The sequence below is a fragment of the Coffea arabica genome, chromosome 5c, assembly GCF_036785885.1.
Source record: "Coffea arabica cultivar ET-39 chromosome 5c, Coffea Arabica ET-39 HiFi, whole genome shotgun sequence".
Classification (NCBI taxonomy): domain Eukaryota; kingdom Viridiplantae; phylum Streptophyta; class Magnoliopsida; order Gentianales; family Rubiaceae; genus Coffea; species Coffea arabica.
This window is the reverse complement of record NC_092319.1, coordinates 46900064-46914264: the sequence shown is the minus strand read 5'-3', so window position 1 is coordinate 46914264 and position 14201 is coordinate 46900064. Positions and strand designations below refer to the sequence as shown.

At 37.1% G+C, this 14201-nt stretch overlaps 2 protein-coding genes across 3 annotated transcripts; both read left to right on the top strand.

Moving 5' to 3' along the window:
- Nucleotides 1-969: 969 nt before the first annotated feature.
- LOC113691031 (uncharacterized) lies at nucleotides 970-3446 on the top strand. Of its 2 annotated transcripts, XM_072051326.1 has the most exons (4): nucleotides 970-1135; nucleotides 1230-1410; nucleotides 2557-2762; nucleotides 2908-3446. In XM_072051326.1, the coding sequence occupies exons 2-4, from the start codon at nucleotides 1321-1323 to the stop codon at nucleotides 3167-3169; spliced, it is 558 nt and encodes a 185-aa protein (XP_071907427.1). In that variant the 5' UTR covers nucleotides 970-1135; nucleotides 1230-1320; the 3' UTR covers nucleotides 3170-3446. The 2 variants fall into 2 exon arrangements, with proteins under 2 accessions (XP_071907427.1, XP_071907426.1); XM_072051325.1 differs by having other exon boundaries at nucleotides 1106-1410.
- A 3327-nt stretch (nucleotides 3447-6773) lies between these two features.
- Nucleotides 6774-8514, top strand: LOC113689598 (ethylene-responsive transcription factor ERF054-like). Its single transcript, XM_072050226.1, has one exon. It carries the CDS (start codon nucleotides 7129-7131, stop codon nucleotides 8311-8313), a length of 1185 nt encoding a protein of 394 aa, XP_071906327.1. The 5' UTR covers nucleotides 6774-7128; the 3' UTR covers nucleotides 8314-8514.
- Nucleotides 8515-14201: the final 5687 nt, after the last annotated feature.

Below are 14201 nucleotides of genomic sequence, written 5' to 3'. Positions count from 1 at the left end.
GAGAAAAAAAAATTATGAGGACCATTGTGCGTGTAGTTATCTTTTTGCACATGAATGGACAGGGATGTACAGTAGACAGGATTCTTCGCGAACACAAGTACAAGTGCATATGTATTATGTACACACCTAAGACTTTGTTCTCATGAGCTTTGATTTTCTCGACGTATATTGTTTGGAAATTCAATATGACTTAATAAAATAAATTAGAATGTTTAATATTTATTTATCAAACTACACTAAACAATTAAAATTTGAATCTATTAAATTTAAGTATTAAATTGATCTATCAAATAAAAAATTCTAAACATGGAATCTCATTCTTATAAATCAAGCAACCGGTGCATCAATCGGGTTTGTTTGGATTGCTTCATATTTTCCCAATTTTATTTGCTTACATCATCTTTTCAATTTTCAATACACCTTTTTATCTTCCCAATATCTTTTTATCTCACATACATCACACCACAAAAAGTGCTACAGTAAAAATATCTCAAATAATCCCAAATAACTTACAATCAAAACAGACTTCTTTGATTTCAAATCCTCTTGCAAGCTTCCCATTAACCAAGTTATAAGCATATTTGCATTAGTTGTAACTGTAAATTTTGATGATTAATGTGGGCAAACAAAGCCTCAGGGTACTCTGAAAACCAGATTAGATTAGTTCAAAAAATAAAAACCAAATTAGAAAAAGCCATGGATTGAAGCGGCTACTACAGCGTATAATGTTCGTGCAGTGAGCTTAGACGGGGTTTGTATTTTGTGCTGCTTAGAAGGCCACCGACAGGAAGAGTATGCTTCGCTGTCAACCGCTGCCAGGTGGCTCCATCAACGAGCAGATCATGTGATCCAACTTACACCGCACCGCTACATCAGCCGTCCGATCCGATTATCTTTCACAAAAAAGTTTTGCGTCACCGACACTCAATGTCTATCACAATCATCCCCCGCCAATTACAGTTACTACTCGAGGGAGCAGTAACCGTCGGACCGAAGCAATTACTTTTCCACCATAAATTAAAATATAAATAAATTAATTAAAATTATCAGGGAGAATTTTGGCTGTTTGTTTTTGGTGGTTAGTAAGCTAACATAGAGGGTTGCTGGCGAACTGTTGGGTTGTCATTATTTTTTGGTAAAAAGTCTCTCTCCTTCTGTAAGATGATATTTTAGCAGTTGGTTTCTCTTCTTCTTGTTTACTCAAATATTGAATTTTGTTGTATATTTAGATAGCTAGGTACGTAGCGGGGGAGTTGTACATTTAGAACAAAAGAGTGAGGAGGAGATCTGGAGAGTGTGAACTGAAGAAGCCTTACTCCCATGGCTTCAAAATTGTTGATGGTTACTATCTTCATATTTGATCTGATTGCTTTTGGTTTGGCTGTTGCTGCTGAGCAAAGAAGAAGCACTGTAAGTTGTGATTGTTTGTGGACTCTTCTACCTTTTTTTTTTTTTTTCGAGTCCACATTGCCCATTTTGCAATGCAAAAAGTAACAAAGATCTGAACTCTGCAAATATTGATCCGAAGAAAAATGGCTACGAGTAATGTTTATTCACTGGAACTGATGGAGACTGGAACGGAACGCTGTTTATTCACTGCTCATATGTTACGAATCAGATTGTTGCTGAGTTTGATTTACTTTGTAATTACTGCATAGTAGGGACTTTCCACCTCTTGGATTTGTTTGATAGGTTTAATTAATATCAAGAAATATAAGAGTTGTGTGAAGTATCAAGTACATGTCTAGATTCGGAGTGGCTTCGAAGTCTAAGTGGTAAGTTATCTACCATTTTGATCATTTGATTCATCCTGTTTATCACATAATCAAGATCCAGATATTGAGATTGGAATGGTCTATGATGCCTGCAGAACTATATCATACTCTGTGCAGCCATTCAAACTTTAGCAGTTCCGCTTTGTTCATGATAATTGAGAAACTGGATGGAAAAGATAAATCATTTTGCGTCCGACTTCTTGTCAAGGTTCACAGAAACCAATCACTAGAAGACGATGCTTTGCATAGAAAAGTCAGCTTAATTTGCCCTGTTAAATACCATTGTCTGACCTACACATGCACATCATCTCAAGATTCCTGCTCTGAAGTTCTCTGAAATTCAGCCAGTCTCTACTTTTGACTTGTTTCATCTCTAAATGCTTACATATTACTTCCACGATTATTTCTAGCGAGTAGTAGTTTGAAATCTAGTTGATGTGTCGCCGTAATCCGACTCCCACTGCTGGCGTGTTGTACATGCATGCTTTAGATTGTTGCTTCAGTACACCTGATCTGTTGGAATCACCCAATATGCTCCTTTGGGTTCAACCAAAACGTAAGCTGGTGGACATTATCGTTATCGTCTGCTGTTTGAATAGAGTTTATTTTTGCTGCTCGAGATGGATCTTATTTTGCAGACTTTCGAGTTATTCTGAAAAATGTTTTCTATCATGCACATAAACTTAATATGCTAAACTTTCGTTTGAATTATGAGCTCTTCTCTGTCTTTTTTTCAATAAGCAAGCCCTTACTAATGGTCCTATAATGTGCTTGTTGGCAGGCCAAAGTTACATCGGATAATGAGAAAGATTATAATTATTGTGTCTATGACTCTGATATCGCAACGGGGTTCGGTGTTGGGGCATTTTTCTTCCTCATGGCTAGTCAAGTGATCATAATGTTGGCAAGCAAATGTTTTTGCTGCGGCAAGGCTCTCAAACCTGGAGGTTCAAGAGCTTGTGCAGTCCTCCTCTTTATTATTCTCTGGTATGTTCCGTTTAATGTAATTGTTATAATCTAATTGGCATGATGAGAAATGCTTTTCTCCATTATCAATACTACTTACAACACAAGTTGGTGCTTGAAAGATTGATGGTTTTATTATCTTCTGCAAAAAATTGCTATGATTCAGGTTGTTCTTCCTGATTGCCGAGGCATGCTTGCTAGCTGGTTCAGTTAGGAATGCTTATCACACCAAATACAGGACGATCTTTGGTGGTGAGGATCCTCCCTCCTGTGAGACAGTTAGGAAGGGAGTTTTTGCCGCAGGAGCAGCTTTCGTATTCTTCACTGGCATAGTTTCCGAGTTCTACTACGTTTCCTTTTCTAACGCCGGAGCCAGCTTTGAACCTTATGGTGGAGAATCTGCTGTGGGCATGGGAGCCTACAAGTAAAGCTTGTTAAGCTGATAGGTGAACTACATCTTGTTGATAGAGAAGTCGTAGTGTGGACTGGAGTCTGTGATTGACTTGTATTTCCCCTTTCTACTTCTATTGATGTCACAGGAGTCTTAATTGAGTTTTTCATTCTTTCATGCCTGTCATTGCAAATATCTTAGATGCATGTATGTTTCTAGTGTGAGAGTCTGAGTTGAATTGCAATACATCGAAATCTCGAATTCAAGGTTTAAGTAAGGTGTAATACTTATTAAAGCGGCATTGGATTTTGGCAGCTTTGATCTTTTTACCAATTTCAAGGTGATAAACAACTGTCTCCTTAAAGGTGATCCTACTTCAAGAAGGGACGGCTACACTGTTGCCGGCAGGGAACTGTGGGAGTCATTTCCTTAACTTGTCCGTGTAAACGGTAGTTTTTTAGAAGAGTTCTTGCAAAAGCGTTTGAATCCGCGTATGGATTGGGTGCTTTTAAGGGTTTTTTTTTTTCAAAAAAAATTGTAGATGTATTCACAGAAAATTTCTGTTTGTATGGTATGTTTTGAGGTACTTTTAAAATTTTGACTTTTTTTGGAATATTTCTGAAATTTTTAAAATTTATTCTCCTTCCCCCTTCTCCAACCTCGCACCACCCTCTAGTCCTCCCTCGCCCGACACCATCTCACTGTCGCCGCCCCTCCCTCCCTCTCCTATCGGCCACCTTTCTCCTTCCTTTCTCTCCTTTCCCCTCGCCCCTCCCCCTCTTCCCAAAAAAAACCCCCTCTTTCTGCCTTTTTTCCTCTTTCCCTTTTCCTTCTTTCTCCTGGGGAGAAGGAGAAGTGGAGGAGCAAGGTCGGGGGTTTTTTTCCTATATGGACGAAGAAAATGATGGAGTTTTTCCTATATTTTTATTTGGTGCATTGAGGATGTATTGTGAGTAATTTGAAAGCATGTTATTTTAGGCTTGTATTTAGATATACAAAATTTGTTTTTTTTCCACCCTTAAAACTCCAGTCTCTATAGAGCTTTTGTTGGTTTACTTTATTGGCTAAAAGGAGTTTTTTTTTAAAAAAAAAATAGTGTTGGGACAACGATGAATCCTAAAAATAGCATTCTCTATTTAAATGAAAAATATTAGTGTTAAAATATTGTTGTACAAAGAGGAATATGACTGGATTCGTTTTTGACTCTGACTTAAAAGATTTTCCACATACTGTAGTCTACGATGAGTGACGACAATGGCAAATCACGCCTCAATTAATATAATCCACAGGCCAAATTAATGGATTGAACTTTACTTCTCTGCATCAGAATTTGAGGGACAAAAAGAATTATTAACCATTAAGCGTGCTGGTGGCATCAAATCTGCACGCCTGGTCGCTGGTTTGACTTTGTGGCCATCATTAAGTTCAGTGTTTTGACTTTTCAAAATACCTATTTTATTTGCAGTATATCTCTAATGACGATTAATTCTCGTCCACGGGGCCCGATTTGGTTAAAAAGGGGTTGTTTAAGTGGATCAACACTAGATTGAGCTTCTTTCCACAAATGGCATGCTGCATAATTCTGCTTAAACATTGAAATCCACATTAACTTTGCTTAAATAATTATGTGCCCTAATATTGAAATTGATGGCCAGAGAAGTTTAAGCAAAATTTAGATGGTGGATGAAATTTATTTGAGTAACAAAAATTTGTTATTATTTATATTAAGTATAATTTTTTGCGTTACAACACACTACACTTTATACGATACAGATTACTGTTATATGATGATATACTTGACACCGAAGATTGCAAAAGCAAAGGGTCCTCCTCTCATCCTCTACTCCATTTTGCCCCCAAACGAAACCGGCAGCTGCATGCCTCCTTCGTCATTTCACCATTTCTATCATCAATGGTTGAGTGCTCCATTGAATCCTGATTCCTCGACTTCGCAATCTACCACCTGGGCAGGTTTACTGTCACTGGGCTAGTGAAGTAGACTCTATGTCAAAAGTAATGAACGACTGGTGATTTATATGAACATAATCTAAAATTATTTATGAATTTTCAGACCGTTGTAACTTTAGTAGATCAAGTTCAAATAAATAGGACCCGATTAAGCTATTGTTACTCAAAAAAATAAAAAATAAAAAAAAGGGTAAAATTTGGTGTTGAATGATGAATTGGCAGTTTAGCATACATGCCGAGTAAGATAATTTGTGAGATTTGGTGCTGATTAATCTTTTGTATGCTGAGGAGCATGCCGGTTGTTATTCCTTGAAAAACCAACTTGTCTTAGGTTTGAGCATGCCCGGTGTACACGAGCAAAGCAGACGTCGTCAATGGCTTGATATACAACTAACTTGTCTTAGGTTTATGCACGGCAGTTGGGGGTGAAAAGGGCACGAAGCTGGGTGGAATGTTAAAAAAAAAAAAATTTTTTTTTTTTTAAATGTCAAGGCACATCTAACTTCTTCTCACTCTCAGTATTAAATTAAAGGATCGAATGTCCCAATGGCCCTCAAATTGTAATGAAATTTAATTTTTGGCCCTCCAATTATTAACTAAGAAGTTTTAGTCTTGTAATTAATTAAAAAAAATATAACCCTAACAGTTCCATCAATTTGAGTGTTATATCTAATAGAAATAGCACGATGTGTACGTGTTCCAGTAGCCATCTAACTATTAACTGATAAATTTTAACCCTTCAACTAATTAAAATACATAATCCTAGTTTTTTCTATCAACTTGTGTCGTTGTATCTAATAGAAACATCACTATCAAGATGAAAACGTGCTCGGTTATTCCCTTATAGCGCATGTGGAGACGTTTCTATTCGACATGACAACTCAAACTAACGGAAAAGTTAGGATTATGTTTTAATTCGTTGGAAGGTTAAAACTTATAAGTTAATAGTTAGAGGACCAAAAGTTGAACTTTTTAATAGTTTGAGAACCACTAGAGAATCATGAATTATGTAGTTGAAGTTGATGGAAGGGCTAAAATTATACGTTTTAATTAGTTGAGGGCAAAAATTTATCAGTCAATAATTGAAGGGCCAAAATTAAAATTTGTAATAGTTTGAGGGCCACCAGAAATTTTGGCCTAAATTAAAGAATAAGCATCTGTCATGCATCTATTATGGCGCAACGGATCTTCTGTCCCATACCCTATGTCACTTTCTGTCCCACTTTTTATTATATTGCTATCTCTCCTTCATAAACATCATGTTTTAATTCGTTTTTGTTTCCTTAAGATCCAATAACTATTAATTCAGTAATACACAAAATTTAACAAACTCAAAAAATCAAAATGCATAAAAAAATGAGATTTTTTATGAATTTTCTGCTGTATTTTTATTTTTCTATTATATATTACTTTTTTGAAGCTGTTGTATTTCTTTATTACTGAATTAATAGTTATTGGATTTTAAGGAAACAAAAAAGAACTAAAACATGATGTTTATGAAGGAGAAATAGCAATATAATAAAAAGTAGGATAGAGTGTGGCACAGGATGTAGACAGAAGATCCGTTGTGCTATTATGGCCGTATGCTACTATTCTTTTAGCCCCTTGGAAGAGCATAAAGTTTACAAGCATGTCAAGACTGGCTCGTCTAGAACTGTAAGAGTCAGTTAAGTTCCTGATGGCTTGCACTGAGGACAGTTGTGGGAAGCGTTAGCTTCTATTCCAGTGGCGGAAAGATTTGCACAAGTTTGAAAAACAGCGCCATGAGGTGGGTGAGAAAAATCACAATCCACCACTTATAAGGACATTGTCTTTCCCTGCAAGCAAAGTATATCATATCTCAAAGTCTGCGCCCCTTGAACTCTTGACTCTCATGTAAGGCTTACACACAATGCTTCTGTTTCTCATCTTTCGTCATGATGCTCGAGTCAATTGTGATCAGGCCTTTGTTCACATTCCAGACTTCCAGGCCTTTGCTCTTGAGTCAATTTTGATGCTGCACTGCACCCTGGAAATAGGTTATAATTAATGGAAGACGCCAGCTTGCCTGAGGGGGATCATTATGCAGATGATCGAGATAATCTGAATTTCAGCAAAAGAGAAGGAAAGAACATGGAACATGCGAAAGAAGTTCACCAAAAGACAGTTACATTGGACAGGCCTCTCAAGAAGATCCGAAGCCCCGCAGCAATTTCCAATCATCATCAAACATACCCAAGAACACCCATGCGTTCTCCATCTTCAAGGTTTGTTTTCCCTTTCGCTCTAGACCATGAACCTCAAACAATTACAAGATCTAGACAAATAGGAGTTACAACTCAATCTCCAGCTGGGTTTCATTCAACATCATCGATACCATCCGAGAAGCACCATATGATTTCTTTTGGACCTGAACATAATCATCAGGAGCTTCTTCAGGACTGGAAAGACACCCTAGCTTTGAGTCCTGGAGGAAGATCAGCTGCAACAGTGATGATGAATAGATTAGGACTTGTTCTTCCCCATAACCTTTCTGTTTCGCCCCCTAAAATTTACAGGGGCGTTAGGCAACGGCACTGGGGGAAATGGGTTGCGGAGATTCGTCTCCCTCGAAACAGGAAGCGTTTGTGGTTAGGCACATTCGATACCGCAGAAGAAGCTGCTTTGGCTTATGATCGCGAAGCCTTCAGGTTGAGAGGAGAGAATGCGAGACTCAATTTTCCTCATCTTTTCCGTGGCAGCGAAGCAGCATGCCAGATGGAGGCACAAGAAGTCTCAGGTACAAGCTCCCTATCTTCATCTAGCATCGCCAATGAGACCTCTAAACTCAACAAGTTCCAAATGCCCAATAAACAGGGAGTTGTAGTTCCTTCAACCAATGGAAACAAAACTAGCATAATCACGGAGTACACTGAAAAGGGCTTTGAGTACAAAAGCAGTTTTCATGAATCAAGATCAGAGGATATTATTCTCGCTGCTGATAATCAGGCAGGTAGAATGAGTATTCCACCAGAACAAGGTCTTCAGGGTTTTTCTGATCCAATTATGTGGGGGAGGAGCATGACAGAAGTTTTGACCACTACAATCCAGGGTAGTAGTAGTGGTTTTCCCATTCCAAGTAGTCCAATGTGGGAAAACATTACCATGGCAGATTTGCTGCAACAATCTGATGGATATTGCTTGACTGAAAATTCATGCGCCGTTCTTGATGTTCAAATGCCTTCAATCCCTTAAACAAAGGGTAGGTCAGAAAGGCACGAGTTTTTACCATCGGAGAATACCGTCATAATAGGCATGCACGAAAATCTTAATTCTTAACCAAGTACAGACACACACACACACAATCCTAGTCTGGTTCTTGAATCCCGATACGTTATATTCAATGTAGTCTCTCGATATATTTGGCTGAATTTGTTTCCCATTAATTTTCCTGAAGTGATTGTTTACATGCTCTTTTTGATGTAGTGGGAGTAATTCTTTTTCTTAGCCCACAATCAACTTCCTGCATCCAGATTTTGCTTCACGTTGGCTTCTTTTCCAAGACGATCCATTAATTAGTTACACAATCGTTTTAGTCATTCCTTGCATACGCTGTTGCATCAGAAAGACGAATGTGATCTTTGTACTTTGTAGACTTGCACTCTTCTGGCTCTCAAAAGTAGGCTGTCCCTCGGCCTCAGCATGAATTTCCACTTTTGATCTGACAGGTAAACTAACCTTTTCTCAACCAGACATATAGCAAATTGAGCTATAATGCTTATCGAATTGAAGCACGCACGGAGTTGGTGGCATGGACCACGGTTCCCTAGCTCCTCTATGTGACTTTAAACTTATTATTCTACAAACATGCATATGATGGTTGTTGTTTGGATTGCATCTTTTCTTCTGGATTGGTTTTTTTTTTTCCTTTGTGGGCGAGGCGGTGGAACTACATTTATTTTTTTTTTTTTTTGACATATTAAGTTTGAGAGCTTCGCATGGGAAGGACAGAACTGGGGAGGGGCAGGAAGGGCCACTGCACCCAAAGTTCTTGATATCCAGATTTTCTTTCTTTGAGATATTTAATTTTTTTTTTATGTATTTTGAACTATTTCTCCCCTCTCCCTAAAAAAAATTGGATTTATTATAAAGTTTATATGCACATGTACTCAAATTAAAATTTTTGGCTCCGTCCCAACGCATGCCTAACCATCGCAGAGTTTTCTAAACTAAATAGTCAGTCATTACTCATTAAGCCTAATTGATGATTAGGTGTTAGTGATGTTATAGAATTACAGTATAAACGTTAACGTTGTAACTGCACGAAGATCAACTGCATATTCTTCTACCTTAACAGAAATAAACATTTTTCGCCGGTGGATCGTCGGAGATGGATATGCATGTAATATAGCTAACGTGTTTCTGAAAGAGTTACTGAGCTTAAAAGAAATAACTGAGCTTTCAATTTAGTCTTCTAAATTCGAAGGGTCGGAGTCAGCTTACACTGTAGTGTAGCGCCGCCTATCTTATCTTCTAAGCGATACCGTTGAATTCATCGCCCCAGGGTTAGAATAAACTGAATAACTGAACCAGTAATCGGGGAGAGGGTTGAGTTGGTCGGGAGAAATAGTAAATAGGAAATTCTAAATTTAAGATTTTTTTATTTATTAAAAAAGTAATTGAACCGCAAATTACAAAAACATTACCAAAGTACAAGTTTAGAAAAAAAAAATACTACTATTATATAATATTGTTCAAGGTTTGAAATTCTTTAGGAGGAAAGGTTCGAAATAAGAATGAGGAGTGGCTCAAATATTCTTGTAGTGTGAGGGTGAAAAATCAGTGGAAGTCAAACTCCGCCATTCTTCTTAGAGTTGTGGACGAAGAAAGATTATACTCCCTCCGTCCCGTTTTGTTAGTTTTGGTTTTTTTTTTCACACAGATTAAGAAAGTGTAATTAATTTGGTTGAAAATATAAATTTAGATTAATAATTTCCTAAAATACCCTTATGCTAATCAATGCAGTCAATGTATTGGAAAAGTTCAATGTATTCAATGTAGTGAGTTAGTATTTAATAACAATGTATTAATAACAAGATATTTAATAAGGGTATTTTAGACAATTTGAAAGATTACTACACTTCTTAATGGGAAAGTGGACTACAATTTGGGACGGACGAAAAGGAAAACAAGACTAACAAAGTGGGACGGAGGGAGTATAAGGGAAAAGTTGACCGTTGGCTTCCCAATTCCTACCTTGGACTTTTCCTTAGGTGTTTATTGGTTTTACTGTCTGAGGCATTAGGTTTTGCACAACATAGCGAGGATGTGAAGGGAGACAGTGGAACACAAGTAGTCTAGCACCATTGAGACCCAAATCCCCGTTAGGCCCAGAAACAAAACTGTTAGCTGGTACGACGGGAAATACGAGGATTGAGCTATATTGAGTCCACTAAAAATATGGGGCACCCAAAACCTTGAGAGTGCAACATAAAATTTCTCTCGGCCCATTGTTAAGCCTTTTTTAAAAAAAAAAATTTTTTTTTTTACGCCTAACCTTGGATTTGTGCCCGACCAACCTCCCTCGAAAATACCATCATATTTTGCATTTAAACTACAAAATCGAAGTTTGAGCTAAAAAAAAAAAACTACAAAATTGAAGTTGAGTACAAGGAGGGGGCTTGACACAGATCAGGCATATGGGTAGACTTTTTCACAAGCGGTTTGGTCTTATATCATGTTTCAGAAGCTGAGCAGCTGTGAAAGTTAAACTCTAAGATGCTTAGTAGTACTTGAAGAAACAGTAGTGTTATACCTGAATCTTATACTAAAATCTTATAATTATTAGTATGTTACTGACGACACGCTGTCTCTGCCATATATATATAATTTATGATATATCATGTTGCCATGTTTCTGCCAAAACGTTCCATTGATTGGCCTAATCTCAACTGGCTTTTCATTGATCTATCATATTCTGATATTAATGTTTAATAAAACCCAAAGTTAGTGCAATGCACATGCATGCCCTCTAGTCGTTGTTGGTTGTGGAGCAGTAGTACGTAGTATCTCAAGCATGTCTGCCTTCACCAATGACCTTTCTTTTTCCTTTTATCAAATCTGCTAAATACATGCATCAAGGAAGTGTTCTCGCATGTATGCTGCTTTTCATTGGAGGTTGGTACGAGATTGCCATATACAATTTGGTCTCACAACTTTCTTGACCATCTAATTGTGATCTAAGCAATGATACTATTCTGTAATCTAAAGCTTATCTTGTTGATCGTTCCTTTGATGTTCTCTCTTGGGTTGTTTTTTATTTAGATTTTTGCCAAAAATCATTCCTTTTGGTTTTGGGTTGGGGCCACATTTAAATTAAAACGTTGGAGAAATGATTCTTTCTGACATTAACGTCTTGAAATTCTTTTTAAATTTATTGCTCCAAGCTATGCATGTAAAAGATTAATGTTGTTCTAAGGGTGGGTCGTTCGAAAAAAGGAAAAAGAAAATTGGAGTGGCATCGTGTTTTCTTTTTTTTTTTTTTTTTTGTCATTCGTCACTTATGGGAGAGGCCCATAAGGGGGAGTCGACGAGAACTGAACCATCTTCGGATCAGACGAGCACCCTTATGAATTTGAAAAAACTGTATAAATGAGTAAATGACAGGAGACAAGAGGTTTGAATCCTTGATCTCCCACCCCACCACCAAGACTTAAAAGTCTCCGGTGGGGGCTATTCTCAACGTCTGAAACACACCTGCGATCGGGAAGAGCTTAATTAAATCGCATAATTGTCACTTGCCATTCCTCAAGCAGCTGTGATTGGTGATATGATGCGCCAAAATCAAAAGCCATCTAATCAAAGATAAAAGCATAAAATGGAGTCCTTTTGAACGTGTGGTCTCAAATCAAATGTTGATGTCTACCCATTAATTATAGTTGAATTGGTAATAAGCTTTATAAATATATAAGAACGAACTTATATTCTATGGATTCATTAATCGGACCACTGATGATTGAGGAAGTCAGGTTGTAACTTTTGATTAACAATAAAATAGTAAAACATCATAGTCTTAATGGCATCGGTAAAAACTACTCCAAATAGTAGTAAAATCTAGACCACTAAATTAAGCCTCAACTTGAGTCTCTCTCACATCTTTGCATTGCTGCTGATTAAGATTCCTTTCAAGGGAATCAGGCCGCGCTGTCTGTCTGGCACTATGCAATGTACTACTAATGATGGTAGCATTTTCCACCAGTTTACTTGCGTGATAAATCAGAAAATAATGGTGCAATTATAATAATGCAAGGCGAAGCAAAACCACACAAACTTGGTTAATTACCAGTGTATGATTTATGTGGTTAATGACAGTGCTTGGCTGTGGCATCTTCCAATTCATGGATCTCGTGCAATCGTCCACCAAATATCTCATCATTTGGTCCTTTCAGTATTCCAAAATCCCATCCATGGAGCCCAAATGTGGTGGGGTTACAAAATACTTGAATGGAATCCCAAGCTATAATTGTGTACAACCCGCATTTCGTTTTCAGGCCGATTCACAGAGTCCACTTAGATGAGGGTGTTAAAAAAAAAAACTGTTAATTTTTTTTTCAAACTTTTACTGAACATTCCTTGATGATTTTAAGTTCATTTTGAGTACATTTTGTGATTTTTGTTTTTTTTGGTGCTTGAACTTGAACACACACACAAAAGGAAGGTACAATCATGATTATTAAAGTTTTAAATTTACCATTCACTCCCTGAATATACGTTTTCCGGTGCCGATGTTAACGAAATTGGTGGCATACGTACTTGCTCGAAAACTCATAAATAAATTCTGGGTCTGGGAGACAAATTAGTGTGTACTAATCTGAGAAATAACATTTATTATTATTAACAAAGAAAAATAATTGAGATGGCTCGTGGATTGGTCCTTCTTTATATGCATATTGCCAGAATAATTAACGCTGACAAGTACAACATGAAGTTTCCAATGGAGAGCTGTGAAGAAAGGAGCAACAAAACAAATACTGTAGAATATTATTATCGCTGCCAATTATGATGATTAGTGATCAGCATGTGCGCCAACGCTGTGTTTAGATGATTAGATAAGAGGATGAGCGCCAGCAGCCACCGTCCTTCCTTATTAATCCTTTTCTGTTGAACCTCTTCACCATTATACCGTCTGCCCCGCGTTCCTGCTGTCTGTTTACAGTGGTACACTTGCAGACGAGCTAGGCCGTTCTGTCCTTTTTAAAATGCCCACGATCGAATGAGTTGTATGTATCCCCATGTTTATAACCCAAAAAAAAAAATATTTTTTTGATGAGTAGTAGTAGTTAATGAGTTGTGAACTAGTATGATGCTGCACTGCACCACTACGTCTCTGCTTCCATGCCTCATTTGGATTGCATTTTTCTGAATTTTTTTTATACAAAAATTATTATAGCGATTGAGTATATGTGACGTAAAAAGGTGATTAAAAAATATATTTACGAAAAAATATAACAATTTTTCTTTGAAAAATTACTGTCCGAACAAGGCATTGGTTTGCTCTAGATGATCAAACTTATCTTAAAGTTTTTATAGAAAAATCACTATAGCGATTTGATATATGTAAGGTACAAAGGTGATTGAAAAATGTGTCTATAAAAAACGTAGCGAAAAAGAAAAATTACTTTCCAAACAATGCTCTTAGGTTTGCTTTAGATGATCAAACTTATCTTAAAGTGTAGTAATCTTTTTCCTAAATTATACTTACATTTATTAAAATAATTTTGATAACATCTTATATCGGACATAAAAGTAAATTTTTCCTACATTAATAGTGTATGTATAAATGAATCCAAACGCATGTATGTCATATGTGCATTATCCGTCTCTGTAACTAGGGTTGTCAACGGGTTGGGTCCGGGCCGGAATTCATTATTCCGGACCCGGACCTGAATCACTATACCGGAACCGGATCCGACCCGTTTACCCGACGGATCTTTTATTCTATGTTCCGGATCCGGATCCGGCGGGTCCCGGATCCGGGTCGGGTCTACCCGCACAAATTTAGCAAAATTTATAATTTCTAATAAAAATGAGAAAAAAATATATTTGTAAACTAATTTCTAACTAATGCAAAGAAAAAATCAAAT